At 46.4% G+C, this 12,733-nt stretch overlaps 1 protein-coding gene across 3 annotated transcripts in view; it reads right to left on the minus strand.

The window, feature by feature from the left end:
• Kdm1b (lysine demethylase 1B) overlaps positions 1-12,598 on the minus strand; it is a 42,053-nt gene extending 29,455 nt beyond the window's left edge. For all 3 annotated transcript variants that reach the window (XM_052727214.1, XM_052727213.1, XM_052727212.1), the window contains exons 1-6: positions 12,464-12,598; positions 7,955-8,054; positions 6,633-6,760; positions 5,135-5,224; positions 3,915-4,026; positions 1,848-1,964 (exon numbers count right to left, since the gene is read on the minus strand). In XM_052727214.1, the coding sequence (XP_052583174.1) occupies positions 1,848-1,964; positions 3,915-4,026; positions 5,135-5,224; positions 6,633-6,760; positions 7,955-8,041 (534 nt within the window). In that variant the 5' untranslated portion in view covers positions 8,042-8,054; positions 12,464-12,598. The remainder of the gene's footprint in view (positions 1-1,847; positions 1,965-3,914; positions 4,027-5,134; positions 5,225-6,632; positions 6,761-7,954; positions 8,055-12,463) is intronic.
• Positions 12,599-12,733: the final 135 nt, after the last annotated feature.

Raw genomic sequence — 12,733 nt, forward strand, 5'->3', positions numbered from 1 at the left:
CAGTATTCTGGCTGTGCACTGTAGCCATTTTCTAAAACTCAACAAGACCCCATGTTCCATGAATAAAATTACTTTATAAAATCATCTATCAGAAATACAAGTTCTCATATATTAAAAACAGCACCACTATGCTTCGGGGTTGGGGTCAAGCTCCACAGTACAGCATGTGCAGAGCTATAGGTTCAATTCCCAGCTCCTCAAAACTCAAAAGGACCACCTCACAGTTTTCAGACCATCACTCTGAGCCTCAAAGACTTTTTTTTTTTCAAGACACAGCCTAACATATTCACATAGCCCAGGCTGGCCTCCAACTTGTAATGTAGGGAAGACTGGCCTTGAAGTCCTGATCCTCCTGCCTCCACCTCCGAAGTGCTGGGATTATAGACATTAGCCACCATGCCTAGTTGAGCCATATTTTTTTTCCCCCAAATTCTTAAAAAAGTAGTTTGGATGTTCTATTGTTGTCTAAAAAAATGAGCCTATATCAAATCGGTGTTTAAAGTTGTACTGGAGAGATGAATGAATCATTAAGACTATGAGCTCCCAGCCCCAGCTAAAGTTCATACCCAGGGCCCTATGTTTTCAGCAAGTACTCTAACCACTGAGCATATTCTTCAGCCCAAGAGTTTAATTCTGAAGACAGGGGAAAGATGGCTCAGAAGGAGTTTATTTAGATGTGTATATATTTATAAACACATACAATCTGCTCTTCTTAAATCCTACAGTTATAGTCATGTAACATTTATATACAATACCCTTATGTGAAAACTTAAAATCTGACTCATAAATATTTGTATTTTGACATTTCACCTTGCAAAAGAATGCTAGGCAAGTGCTCATCACTGAACTCTACCCATAGGCCTCAACATTGTTTTTATACAGTAAGTATGGCCACTTTAATTGTACACACATGGGGGGGGTGTTTTTCCCTTTGCAGAAGATCAGACCCAGGGCCACTTGAATGCTAAGCCAATGCTGTGTCATTGAGCTACATCCCCAACCCAGTAATATTTGCATTTTGAACCGTAACTTAAATAATTAAAAAAACCTTTGATCATAAACCCCACAAAAGTGTGCACTTATTGTTTAGAACGGAGTGTGTAAAGCACAGAGCCCTTTGCTGGCTATGACTGTGTAACACACCACAAACCTCCAAAAGCACTGAAAATGGTAGAAAAAAACAAAACAAAACACAAAATACTACTTTGATTCTGTGATTTGATACCCAATATTCATTTAGACATTTAGGTGAATCAGTACATTTAACACATTTTTAAATACTAACTGCCAAATTTCAGAGCAGGCACATTCGCTGGCTAATTCCCAGCTGCCAATCACATCCACTCCCCCAGTCTCCTTACTGACAAGTTCTGCTCTGTCTGGTGTTATAACACACAGGCTAACACAGAGAAATGAGCTTTTCCTTGTCCTCATGCAGTCTGCGGAGCCGTACAATTCTAGTCTAGCCAACGACACAAGTAAAACTCTACCAGGTAACTGCTACCCAATAAAGGTGGGCAGACTCGGCTGGTTCACCACTCTTGCCCTCTGCACTTTCCCTCCTTTCTGCTTTGAATTCAGACACAGTGGCTGGTGATACAGCAACCACCTTGTCACTTGAGGATGCAAGATAAACTAAAGACTGGACATGAAACCGTGTTCTTAGATAACTAAACCAACCCCAACAGCCCATTACCAAACTGCCGAAAGTGAAAGAAAGATCAAATTAACTTGTTATTGAACTTCTGTTTACATACAAGGATTAACACACACATGAAAAAGACAGGCTACAGTTACAAACAGGTTGATGCATAAACTAACTCAAAAGGCCACCACAGAAATCATACCTTGGTAATGGTATTCAGTTTTATGCCACAGCGGTAAGTTCTTGCCATGTGTGGAGTGAGCTGGATTTCCTTGGTAAGCTGCCTCCACTTTGCACACTCGGGTTTTGTGCACTGAACCTACATGGGAAATTAAGGCAAGATCAATAAACTGTCTACCCTTGAACTACCACATCTGCTCTCCACTCACTCTACTGCTGTCTCTGCATGATCTGATTCATGTTCTGACCCTAGGGATTGAACCTGGGGGTTTGTGCATTCAGTTACACCCCCCAACCCCCTGTCTAGCATCTCTTTTCTTTCCCTTGCTTCATCATACCCATTCTGACATGATCAGGCTCATTTCTGATTCAATGCTAGCTCAGGCAACAGGATAATAAAAAAAGTTTTGAAAACTTATCAGGAAGATTTTCCAGCTCAAGCCCAAGGAAATATTGAGTTAAATTTAGATACTATTCCTCAAAAAGTATGGACATGAAATGTAAATTGTGATGTCTTGGGTCAGGTTCTAGGTCACTGAAAGGATGAGAAAATGATAAAATTCCAATCAAGTCAGGTAGTGCAGTTCTTCCTACTGCACCCACATGAACTTCTCAGTCTAAAAACAGCCGCGGTGTGTGCCTAGGAGCACACAGCTTTTAGTGGCATCTCCGTAAGCTCCTTACATTATTCCAAAATAGAAAACTGCACATCTGAATGTGGATGACTGAAGTCATGGCTGCCTTCCCACATAGCCAGTGTAAACGGTTTATTCAGGAACTGGCAGGTGGGAGAGAACTCTCCATTTACAACCCAGAAATTAAAATGGATTAATGACCTAGATGTAAAATCTAAAACACTAAAAGTCTAAAAATCTAAAAATTCTATGAAAGCACAGAGATGGGTCTTTATATGACCTCAGATTTGGCAAGGAGTTCTCAGCAGGGACCAAAGACACAAAGAAAATATAGATAAACTGAAATTTATTGGAACTAAATGACCCATGCAAAGGGAAAACCACCTGAAGAAAAGAGCTGATGAGGGTTTTATATCCAGAATATGTAAGTAATTCCTACAAGAAGAAAAAGCCTAACTTGAAAATGAACAGAGTTGCATATTTGCAAATGGTCAGCAGCACTAGCTTTGAGGAACTAGAAAACAAAGCCACAATGAGTCACCTCTCCCCCACCCAGACGGCTAGCATTGTGAAACACAAACAAGAGCTGATAAGGATGAGGGCAGGAGGATCAGGAGTTCAAAGTCACCCTTAACCACTTAGCAAGCTTGAGACCAGTCTGCTCTACATGAGACCATCTAAAAAAAGGAAAAAATAGTGGGATGTGGGGCACACACCTTTAATCCCAGCTCGAGGGAGGCAGAAGCAGGTGATCTCTGAGTGTGAGGAAGGCCTTGCTCTATACAGTGAGTTCCAGGCCAGCCAAGGCTACAAAGTTAGACTCCTGTCTCAAACAACAACAAAAAGTCAAAACCAAAAGAACTGGTGATGGCCTGGAAAAATCTGCCCCCATGCACTGCGGACTACAGGGCAAAAGTGATGAAATGGAAGCGTTTAGAGACCCCGAGTTAAAGCCCAGCTTCTCAGGAGCGTGACAGCAGCAAGGCCTCTTGGGCACCTTAGCAAGCCCTGTCTCCAAATAAAGAGGAGGAGGAGGGCTCGGAGTGTACATTAGTAGTGTAACACATGGCCTAGCAAGTTCAAGACCCTGGGTTCAAGTGCCAGGACCACCAAACACTAACCAACCACAGAATGACCATATGGCCCATCCCTAGGTATACATGCTTGAAGAACTGTAGAAAGATATCGAATTATTTGTAACCCTGTTCATACTATGAGACAACCCAAGTGTCCATCAAAAGATGGGTGCAGAAAAACGAGGCCAGATGGCAGTGTGTGACATTACTTTCTTCCTTAGACTGTACTGAGTTAGCAAAGATTTCTGCAAAATTTAAAAGTATTTGCTTTCACAAGCCTAGAAATAACCCAAGAGAAGACTTCCCACAAAGCACGACTGTTCCCATGCTCATGCTTTTAGCTCCTCGGTGCACTGGGGCAACAGTGTCCCCCCTTACCCAGTAGGGCAGCTGCTGGTCTGCCATGAATGCCTTGGGGCTTGGTTCTGTCTTCCCATTGCTGGTCCACACTCTTTTCCATGCAGTGTATTTGTCGTATCCATCTTTGTGGCTGAAAACCATTCAAAAAAAAAAAAAAAAAAGAAAAGTCACTGTATAGGTTACGTAGTAGTTTTCACACTGGACTTTGATCATATTTACATAAAAGACTTCACTATTCTTAGGCACACACCGGGATGTTACTATTGCACACCTACAACAGGCTAGCAGGAGGAGCATGCTCTGGACAGTGTAGAACTATAACAAAATAAGGGCAGAGTCCTGCATGGTAGAAAACTTTCTAATGTTCAAAAATTTCTAATGTAAATCCTATAGCAACCGTTAAAATTTATGAGGTGATGAAATAACATAATAAAACACTCAATTAACATCAGAAGAAAAAAGAGTGAATACAGAAAACCACCAGCAAAAGCCGAAGCAAGGCCGAGTGGCTCAAGCCTGCGACCCCAGCTACTCGGGGTGGAGGCACAAGCTCAAGCCTGCCTCGGCTACGGAAAAAAACAAAATAGAGGGTGGCTGCCCAGTGCTCTGCCGGCTCCTCCCAAATGTCTGCACCCTCTCCTCTAAGCACTGTGACAGAACAGCAGAGTGCCAAGCTCTCCAGAACTTACGTACACCTAACACGTGTCACGGCAGACACATAAGCCTGCACACACACCAACCTTTATCACATTTCTTACTCTTCAGTTTCATACATGTACACACTGTATGTTGATCATATTCCGCTTTTCTTACCCCTCTTCCCTTCATCAGACCCTTAGACAGTTTGCTTCTGCCTTTATCTCAAACATACCTATGTAATTTTGTTATCTACATAAAATCTAGGATCCACGAATGAGAAAATGCATATAACATCTGATAATTATCTTTCAGAATTTGTCTTAATTCGATCAATATGAGCATCTCAGTTGCCTTCATTTCCTATAAATGATAATGACTTCACTACTCTTTATGTGTGCATTTTCCCGTACATTCCTGTTTCTGGACACCCAGGTTCAGCCACTGTGCATGGTGCTTACAGCACTGAACTTCCTGTCAGTCATCTCAGGCACTGGATGGCCCAGTAACTCAGTAGCCCAGCAGGTTTTAGCTTTATGACTGTCCTCCCCAGGCCCTGTCGCATCCCCCTCCCCCACCCCCAGAGATGTCAGTAAACAAACCTTCTGTAGTAGTGGTCAAAGCATTCATTACAGAAATGTTCCCCACAGGAAAGGTGGTACCATCGGGAGGTGTAGCCGTTTTTGGCACATCTGAAAAGAGCAGAATCACGGTAATGAAGCTTTGGTAATAAAGCCTTTCCTTCTCACTCAGTTTCATTTAACCAGCCCATTCTGCAGTATCTCCACTTCTAATAGCCAGGGGCTAACAAGGGAGGTAGAATGGGTTGAAAGGTCACACAGGTTGAGAGTCCCCGATCTGAAATGCTTGGGATCAAAACTGTTCTAGATTTCAGTTGTCCCACGGGTTTTAGAATGTTTGCACCATACACAGGGAGACGTAAGGGGGATGAGAGGCAACATATATAAACATAACGGTTACCGACACTCCAAAGTTTTAGAGTTTAAGCATTTGGATTTCGGATGACAGGCGTGCTGACTACCTCAGGCACAGTGACGGTACAGGAAGAACTCAGGCAGCCAGATGTAACCTCAGTGGCTGCCTTGGGCACTGGAGTCCAACCAAGACTCGGGAGGATGGATGGTGTCTTATGAGGCAATAACACACCGTCCTCGTTTCGAGCTGCATGTGTGTGAGAAGACTGTGATAGCATCTGGTCAGCTGCAACCGGGATAGAGACAAGCAGGCCCGCCATACAACTGGTCAGACCGCTGATGACACAGCAGAGTGAGAAGTCCTGCCACCATCGACATGGCCAACTCTATGCGCGGACCCAAACGGGTTTCGTTTGTTCAAATGAATTATGATTGAATCGTAAACCATTACTCAAGATTTTTCTACAGAATTAAAGAAGTCCTAACTGTGCCACAACACTCAAAACTAGTGTGACAACAGCTGGCACTGTAGGTTTTAGGGTTTCGTTTTTGTTTTGAGGCAGGGTATCACGCACCCTGGGCAGGCATATGGTTTGCTGTGTAGTTGAGGAAGACCTTGAATTTACTATTGCTGCTCCTGCCTCTTTCCCAAGTGTTAGGATTACAGGCTGGCTTGTCCACTCTCAGAGTACTGGGATGGAACCCAGGTCCTGGTACACGCTAGGCATGTACATGTACTACAGCTGAGCTACCTCCCCGCAACTCTGCAGTTTCTGAGACTGTACAGGGATATGGAAGAGGCGGGCATGCTACATGAAGTAAACCAACAAAAAGCAAACATACGTGGGTTGCTACCGGATGCTTGAGTCTGTGATGTCCTACACCCCGAACCTCGAGCCCCAGGACTGCTACAACGATGGCTGGGTGCAGCTGAGGACACTGTATGGCCCAGCTGATCTGGATGGGATCTCTCCCACTAGGCTAGATACAACCACAGAGTGTCGAGGAAGCTGTGGTGTGTGGTGACTGTCTAAGCAGTCAGAGTTAGCAGGCGACAGTTCCTGCATTTGTCTTTAGGAAGAGAAGCACGAAGGATGCCATTCCCACAAAGCACACGCCCATGGGCCGACAGACGCACAAGGCCAAGGCAGCCCTTCAAACAGACCTTTCAGAAGCACTTGCGAAGCACACAGGATACATTGCAGTACAGCCTGCCTTTTCACACTTCCTGTACTTCTTTTCCGACGAACCATCTTCATCCTCCTCTGCGGTCTCTGCTGCTTTCTTCTTGGCCTGTGGAAGAGCCAGCTGAGGTCAAGATTTCACTGGCAGAGAAAGGGTGATGGCGACAGCAAGTTTGCTGCTGCCGAGGTCACGTGAGTCAGAAATTCTAAATGCCGTGATGTTTGTAGCAGTAAGGGTCAAAATGTGCGTGCCAGGCAAACACTACCACAGAGCTACATCCGCAGCTGCAGAAGTTCTAACTGTGAAGGTCAACAGCATCCTGGCCAGTAGGATAGGGTTGGCCAGGACAACAGTTGTATAAATAACTCACTGTCTTACTAGAGGATCTAGAAACAGCACCTTAATGATAGGTAGGTTCAGAACTAACAGCCACATGAGCCTTTCTTAAGGGAAAAACTGACAGTCAAGATAAACCAGTCATCCTTGGGGACTGAAGAGATGGCTCAGCAGTTAAGAGCACTTGCTGCTCCTATAGAGAACCCAGGTTTGGTCCCCAGCACCCACACAGCGGCTTACAACTGTTTGTATCTCCAATACCAGGAGATAGAATACCCTCTTTTGACCTCTGCAGACACCAGGCACGCATATGGTATATACACATGCATGCAGGCAAAGCGTTCATACACATAAGTTAAAAATAAATCTTTCTAAAAAGTCATTTACAACTAAGAATTCTTTTCCCTCTCTTAAACAGTTAAATCTTTCGATATGGAAGATTTAAAAAGCAGAGGGGGCCGGGCGGTGGTGGCGCACGCCTTTAATCCCAGCACTGGGGAGGCAGAGGCAGGCGGATCTCTGTGAGTTCGAGGCCAGCCTGGTCTACAGCTCGAGATCCAGGAAAGGCGCAAAGCTACACAGAGAAACCCTGTCTCACCAAAAAAAAAAGCAGAGGGGAAAAAATGTAAAGAATTAGAGCACTGACCATTATTAAATACTTCACTACAAACAAACCTACCAACATCACTCAAGCAACTACAAGTTCAAGCCCAAATTCCCCTGAATGGCATCCAAGCCAGACATGACCTGGCCTCAGGGGCCCATTCTGGAAGCAGCCACTCCCAGCTGTGATTCTCCCCTCACCCCCTGGTGATCCCCAGTCTCTTTAGCCTCCTGTTCCTGCTGCACACACTGCTCCGTGAGCTCCTCCACAGACAGCACAAGGACTAGCTAGGGCTGTCAGTGCGGCTCTAAACTCTCCACTCCCCATCTGAACTGCATCCCCGGCACAGGCAGAGAGAGTACCTGCCGCCCGGAGCTCCTCAGAGGCAGGCTGTCCAGAGAAAGCTCCAATGCACCTCTCTTCTTTGACCTCCCTCGAGGTGCCGCCATTGTTCTTGGAAATCTGGGGGGGGAGGGGATAAAACCATTAAATTATTAGCATCTGCTGATATTTCAAGCCACTGTCATGAGGGAGCTAGCTGTGCATAAAACCCCCATTTCCACGTTACTTAACCTCCTGATGCCTGTGTTGTCCTGTATAAAATGAGAACAAGCCAAGCATGCTGATGTGTACCTGTAAGCCTTGAACTTGGGAGGTAGAGGCAGGAAGACCAGAAGTTCCAGGCCATCCTCTGCTCCACAACAAATCCAGGCCAGCCAGGGTTACATGGGTTACCTTGTCAGTTTTTGTTACGGCCCCTCCACCTAACTGTGTCCTGTTAGGGTTTTCTCAATCTAGATGTCTTAGGATAAACCTAACTCATTTCTTCTTAGTACAAGTTAACGAATACCAGGCACTGTACAGGAAGACTCCTACACAGAATACAAGGATCTGGATTAGATTTAAAAAAGCACTGTTATCTTCTATTAGACAAATCTTAAGAATTTTCAAACTAGTCTGCTAACAGTATGGCTAAACAAGCATTAAGAACAAACTTCTAGCTGGGTGTGGCCACTCATGCCTGCAATTCCAGTGGAGGAGACCTCAGCATGAGGATTGGGAATTCATAGCCAGCTTCAGCTGCATAGTGAGTTCAAGGCCAGTCTGGACTTGAGACACTGTCTCAAAACCAAGCAAGCAAGCAAACAAACAAAAACCCCAACATCTATAAATTAAGCATTGAAACCATGAAAGATTATGAGCTATTAGAAAATATTCAATAAGAATATTAGAGTAAATAATAGCATATGGATCTGTAATTATGTTCACCGTTCCTATCCTGCTACCTGTCACACACCAAATGAAGGAATGAAAAAAGAAGTAGGACATCTGTAAGGATAAGTGCTGTGGGAGCAGAAAAGTGGTACCACAGAAGACGGGAATCGGAAGTCACACCACGTTAACCTTGGAGAAAAGTCTGAAGACTCAGTTTCCATTTGTAAGTTATAGTCATGTCCACAAGACCAATTCTCATAAATTATTAACATCACATGGAAACTCTTACATCTACACTAAGAAATTACAACATCAATACTGTGGGCGGTTTAACTTTTCATTCTTAAAGCCAGCATAATGCTAGCTACAAACACAGTAAGCCTACATAGTCTAAGATGCAGAATACTACTTTAAGAGGGTTTGTTTTTTCTTTATGTTTATGTACTGGGGGGGGGGGGGAGGCACATACTGCAGCACAAGTGTGAAGGTCAGAGGTCAACCTTTAAGAGGAACCAATTCTCTCCTTCTCCCATGTGGGTTCCAGGGATCACACTCAGGTGATTAGGCTTGGCAGCAAAAGCCCTTTACCCGCTGCTGATCCATCTCTGTGTCTCCCTGGCCCACAATGGGGAGAGGTGTGGGGGGTGCTAGGAGTTCAGTTCACTAATAGAAGACAAGCCTGGTATGCAGGAGACCCTGAATTAAATCCCCAACACAAAAAAAAAGAAAATCAGTCCTAGGGACTCCACTGATAAAGTACTAACAGTAGGAATACAATCTACCTTCAATTATTGTTACATAAAGGCTTTCTGAGTCTGGTGGTGGTGGTGCATGCCTTTAATTCTAGCACTCAGGAGACAGAGGTAGGTGGGTTTCTGAGTTCAAGGCCAGCCGGTCCACAGAGAAAGTTCCAGGACAGCCAGTGCTACACAGAGATATCCTGTTTCACAACAACAAGGGCTTTCCAGGTCCCATTTGCACTTTTTTAAATGAACCTATTTTACGCTGTACTGTAGGCAAGCACTCTACCACTGAACTACAACCCATGCCTCATTTGTACTTTCAAAAAAGATGTCCACGTAACCAGTCACATAATATAATTTCACATACATAAAAATACATACATTTCTCTACATGTAAAACATGTATTCTGCATTCATAAAATGGGCCACAAATAGAACATGTAAATATTAGAGTATGTAAATAACCTATGTTCATGAAGCCTAGTTAGTATATGTAAGTACTGTAGAAAAAAAAAACACTTGAAGCTCACTGTGAGGTTCAAGAACATAAGAAATTAGCCTTGATTCATACAACACTGAACATAAGCCAAAAATGCATGGCTCCTAAAATCAAGCATGGTTTCCAGAAATTTCAAAACTTTACACCTATACACTGGAAAACAGGCACAAACAGGCATCAAGAAATGTCTGAAGAAATGAGAACACTGTAGGAGCAATTAAATCTGAAGTCTTTAAAGTAGTGCATCTTCATCTTTAATTATACAATTAGCGTAAAGTGCTTCCACTCTCTAAAGCGCTTAATGTAATCTGCATTTCCACCGTCAGTCCCTGGGTCTTCAGTAAAACCAAGGGAAAATCGTCGGAGTTGGAAGTTTGCAAGCCACTGTATTTTACAATATACTCTTAGAAATAAAGTGTTATTAAAACAAGTATAATGAATGCTTTCCCACCTGGTTTTCTTGTTAGCACAGGGTTTTACATGTAGCCCTAGCTACTCTAACTCTTGGCAATCCTCCTGCCTCTGTCTCCAGAATGCTGGGATTACAGGTGAGAAGCACCACACACAGCTGCTCCCTCCTACCTGCTTTTTCAGTAAAGACACCCAAAGAAATAGAATTTGCTTCGTGGTCAATATTTTATAAGCCCATTTCTTCCTAATTTTAAATGCAGAATTTTAGCTTTCTTTTGACAAAAAAAAAGATAATACACAAGTGAATGTTATATTTAGAATTAAGTAACTCCCAGGTGTTCTGAATGTAGCTTATTCAAAAGTTTAAACACCAACCACAAAATTCATAAAAACAGGAATTCAAAAGAATCCGAAATAGAGTAAAAATTCACGGAAAAGGCAGCATTATTTGTAAGAATGGAGCAATCTTCTAGAAACCTCTTCGTTAACAAACTGAAATCCCCTTGGGTCGCTTAAAATAAGGCAAGCTGGGCACCTCATATTCCCATGCCAATCTGAGTTTCAGAAATACGGACCCAGTGCTATAATTTAATATTGAATACCCAACCCAATAATTCAATTCTGAATTCCCTATTGCCCCGTGTCTTTTCTTGATTGTTCCCTGTCTGTAAGACAATTATTAATGGGAATTCTCTCATGTACCCGCAGAAGAAAACCTCCGAAAGGCTTTCACCACAATATATTTTGTTAACATTCAAAGCAGACGTGGAGGCTCTGTATTCCAGCAGAGAGGATGAGGCAGGAGGACTGCTCTGAGTTGAGGGGGGACGGGACTAGCTAAGGCCTTGAGTTGTGTCTGTGTTAACTGAGGGATTCGCCACATCAGGCGTAGTCTGTGGCGTGCTCAAGGACTTGGGCCTCTGTGGTTGGGTTCGAAATCACTCAACCTTAACTTTATGCAGGTGGGCCTGCTTCTGCCTTCCTCTCTCACGTGCCAGCTGCGCGAACTAACAGCCACCTGGGACCGGACCCGGCGACGTGCATTCCCAGGGGAGGCATCCCGGGAGTTCTCAGGGCAGCTGCGCAGGGTACCCGCTACATCTGCAAACCGACGGCGCCTCGCTGCCCCAAGTGGGGAGCCTGGCGTGGGGTCCCTCTTCCTGGCCGCGGGGCTCCCCACTGCTTCAGATGGGAGCCCAGCGAGGGGTTTCTCCTCCCGACTCCGGGTTCCCCACCGCCCCGAGTGGGAAGGGAAGCCTGGGGCCCCTCCTCTTGCTGTGGGGATCCCCCGCCGCCCTGAGTGGGAGGGCAGTCTGGAGTTCCTCCTGCTGGCTGCGGGGTTCCCACGGCCCAGGCTGGGAACACCGCTAGGGTCCTTTCTTCACGCTGCAAGGGTCCCTCCCCCCGGCTACGGGGTTCCCCGCGGCTCCGAGTGGGAACGCAGCCTAGAGTCTCCCTTAGCGGCTGGAGGGTTCCCACGACCCCGAGTGGGAGCCCAGCGTGGGGTTCCCTCCTCCAGGCTAAGGGGTTCCTACAGCCCGGCTGGGAGCACAGAATTGGGGTCCCGCCTCCATGCTGAAGGGTTCCTACGGCCCTGAGTGGGATCCCAGAGTGAGGCCCCTCCTCCCGGCTGCAGGGTTCCTATAGCCCCGGGTGGAAAGCCAGCCTGTGGTCCCCCTCCTCCCGGTTTGGGGCTGGAGACGGCGCCAGCCTGCCAGGTGCAGCCGCCGCCCCAACTCACCTCCGGCCAGCCGAGGCGCTAGGAGCTCCCTGCAGGGTTCGAAGACAGCGGCGAGTGGGAAAGCCCGCAGCTCAGCGCGGGAAGCCCCGGCTCACACAGGGTCCCCCGCGCCACCCCTTCCAGACGCGGGACGCCGGGGAGCCCCGGGGAACGCGCGCGCCTCCAGCCCGGGCTCGCCCCACAGCCGGCCGCTTTGTGCGGCTCTGTCACCCGAAACCCGCCGCCACCTCCGGGGCGCGCCCGCGGAGCCGCTAGTCCCTACCTTAGAGCGCTGGCCAGGCGGCGCGCGCTGCCCCGGGTGCCCAGGATGGCAGGATCCGCACCAGCAGCTGCAGCAGTTCGGTCGCCGCCGCTTCCGCCCCTATCACGCCGTGACCCGGAGTGGGAGGAGCTCGCAGACCCAGGGAGTGGGAGGGTCCGGGCGCTCGCCCCGCCCCGGGCATTTCCGCCACTGCGCAAACTCCGCACCTGCGAAAGGCGGGGCTTACGCACTCTGGGCGGAGCCCTTGCGCGGGGGGTACGATGGGGGGGG

The sequence above is a fragment of the Peromyscus californicus genome, unplaced genomic scaffold, assembly GCF_007827085.1.
Source record: "Peromyscus californicus insignis strain IS unplaced genomic scaffold, ASM782708v3 Scaffold_8__1_contigs__length_139910024, whole genome shotgun sequence".
NCBI lineage: Eukaryota > Metazoa > Chordata > Mammalia > Rodentia > Cricetidae > Peromyscus > Peromyscus californicus.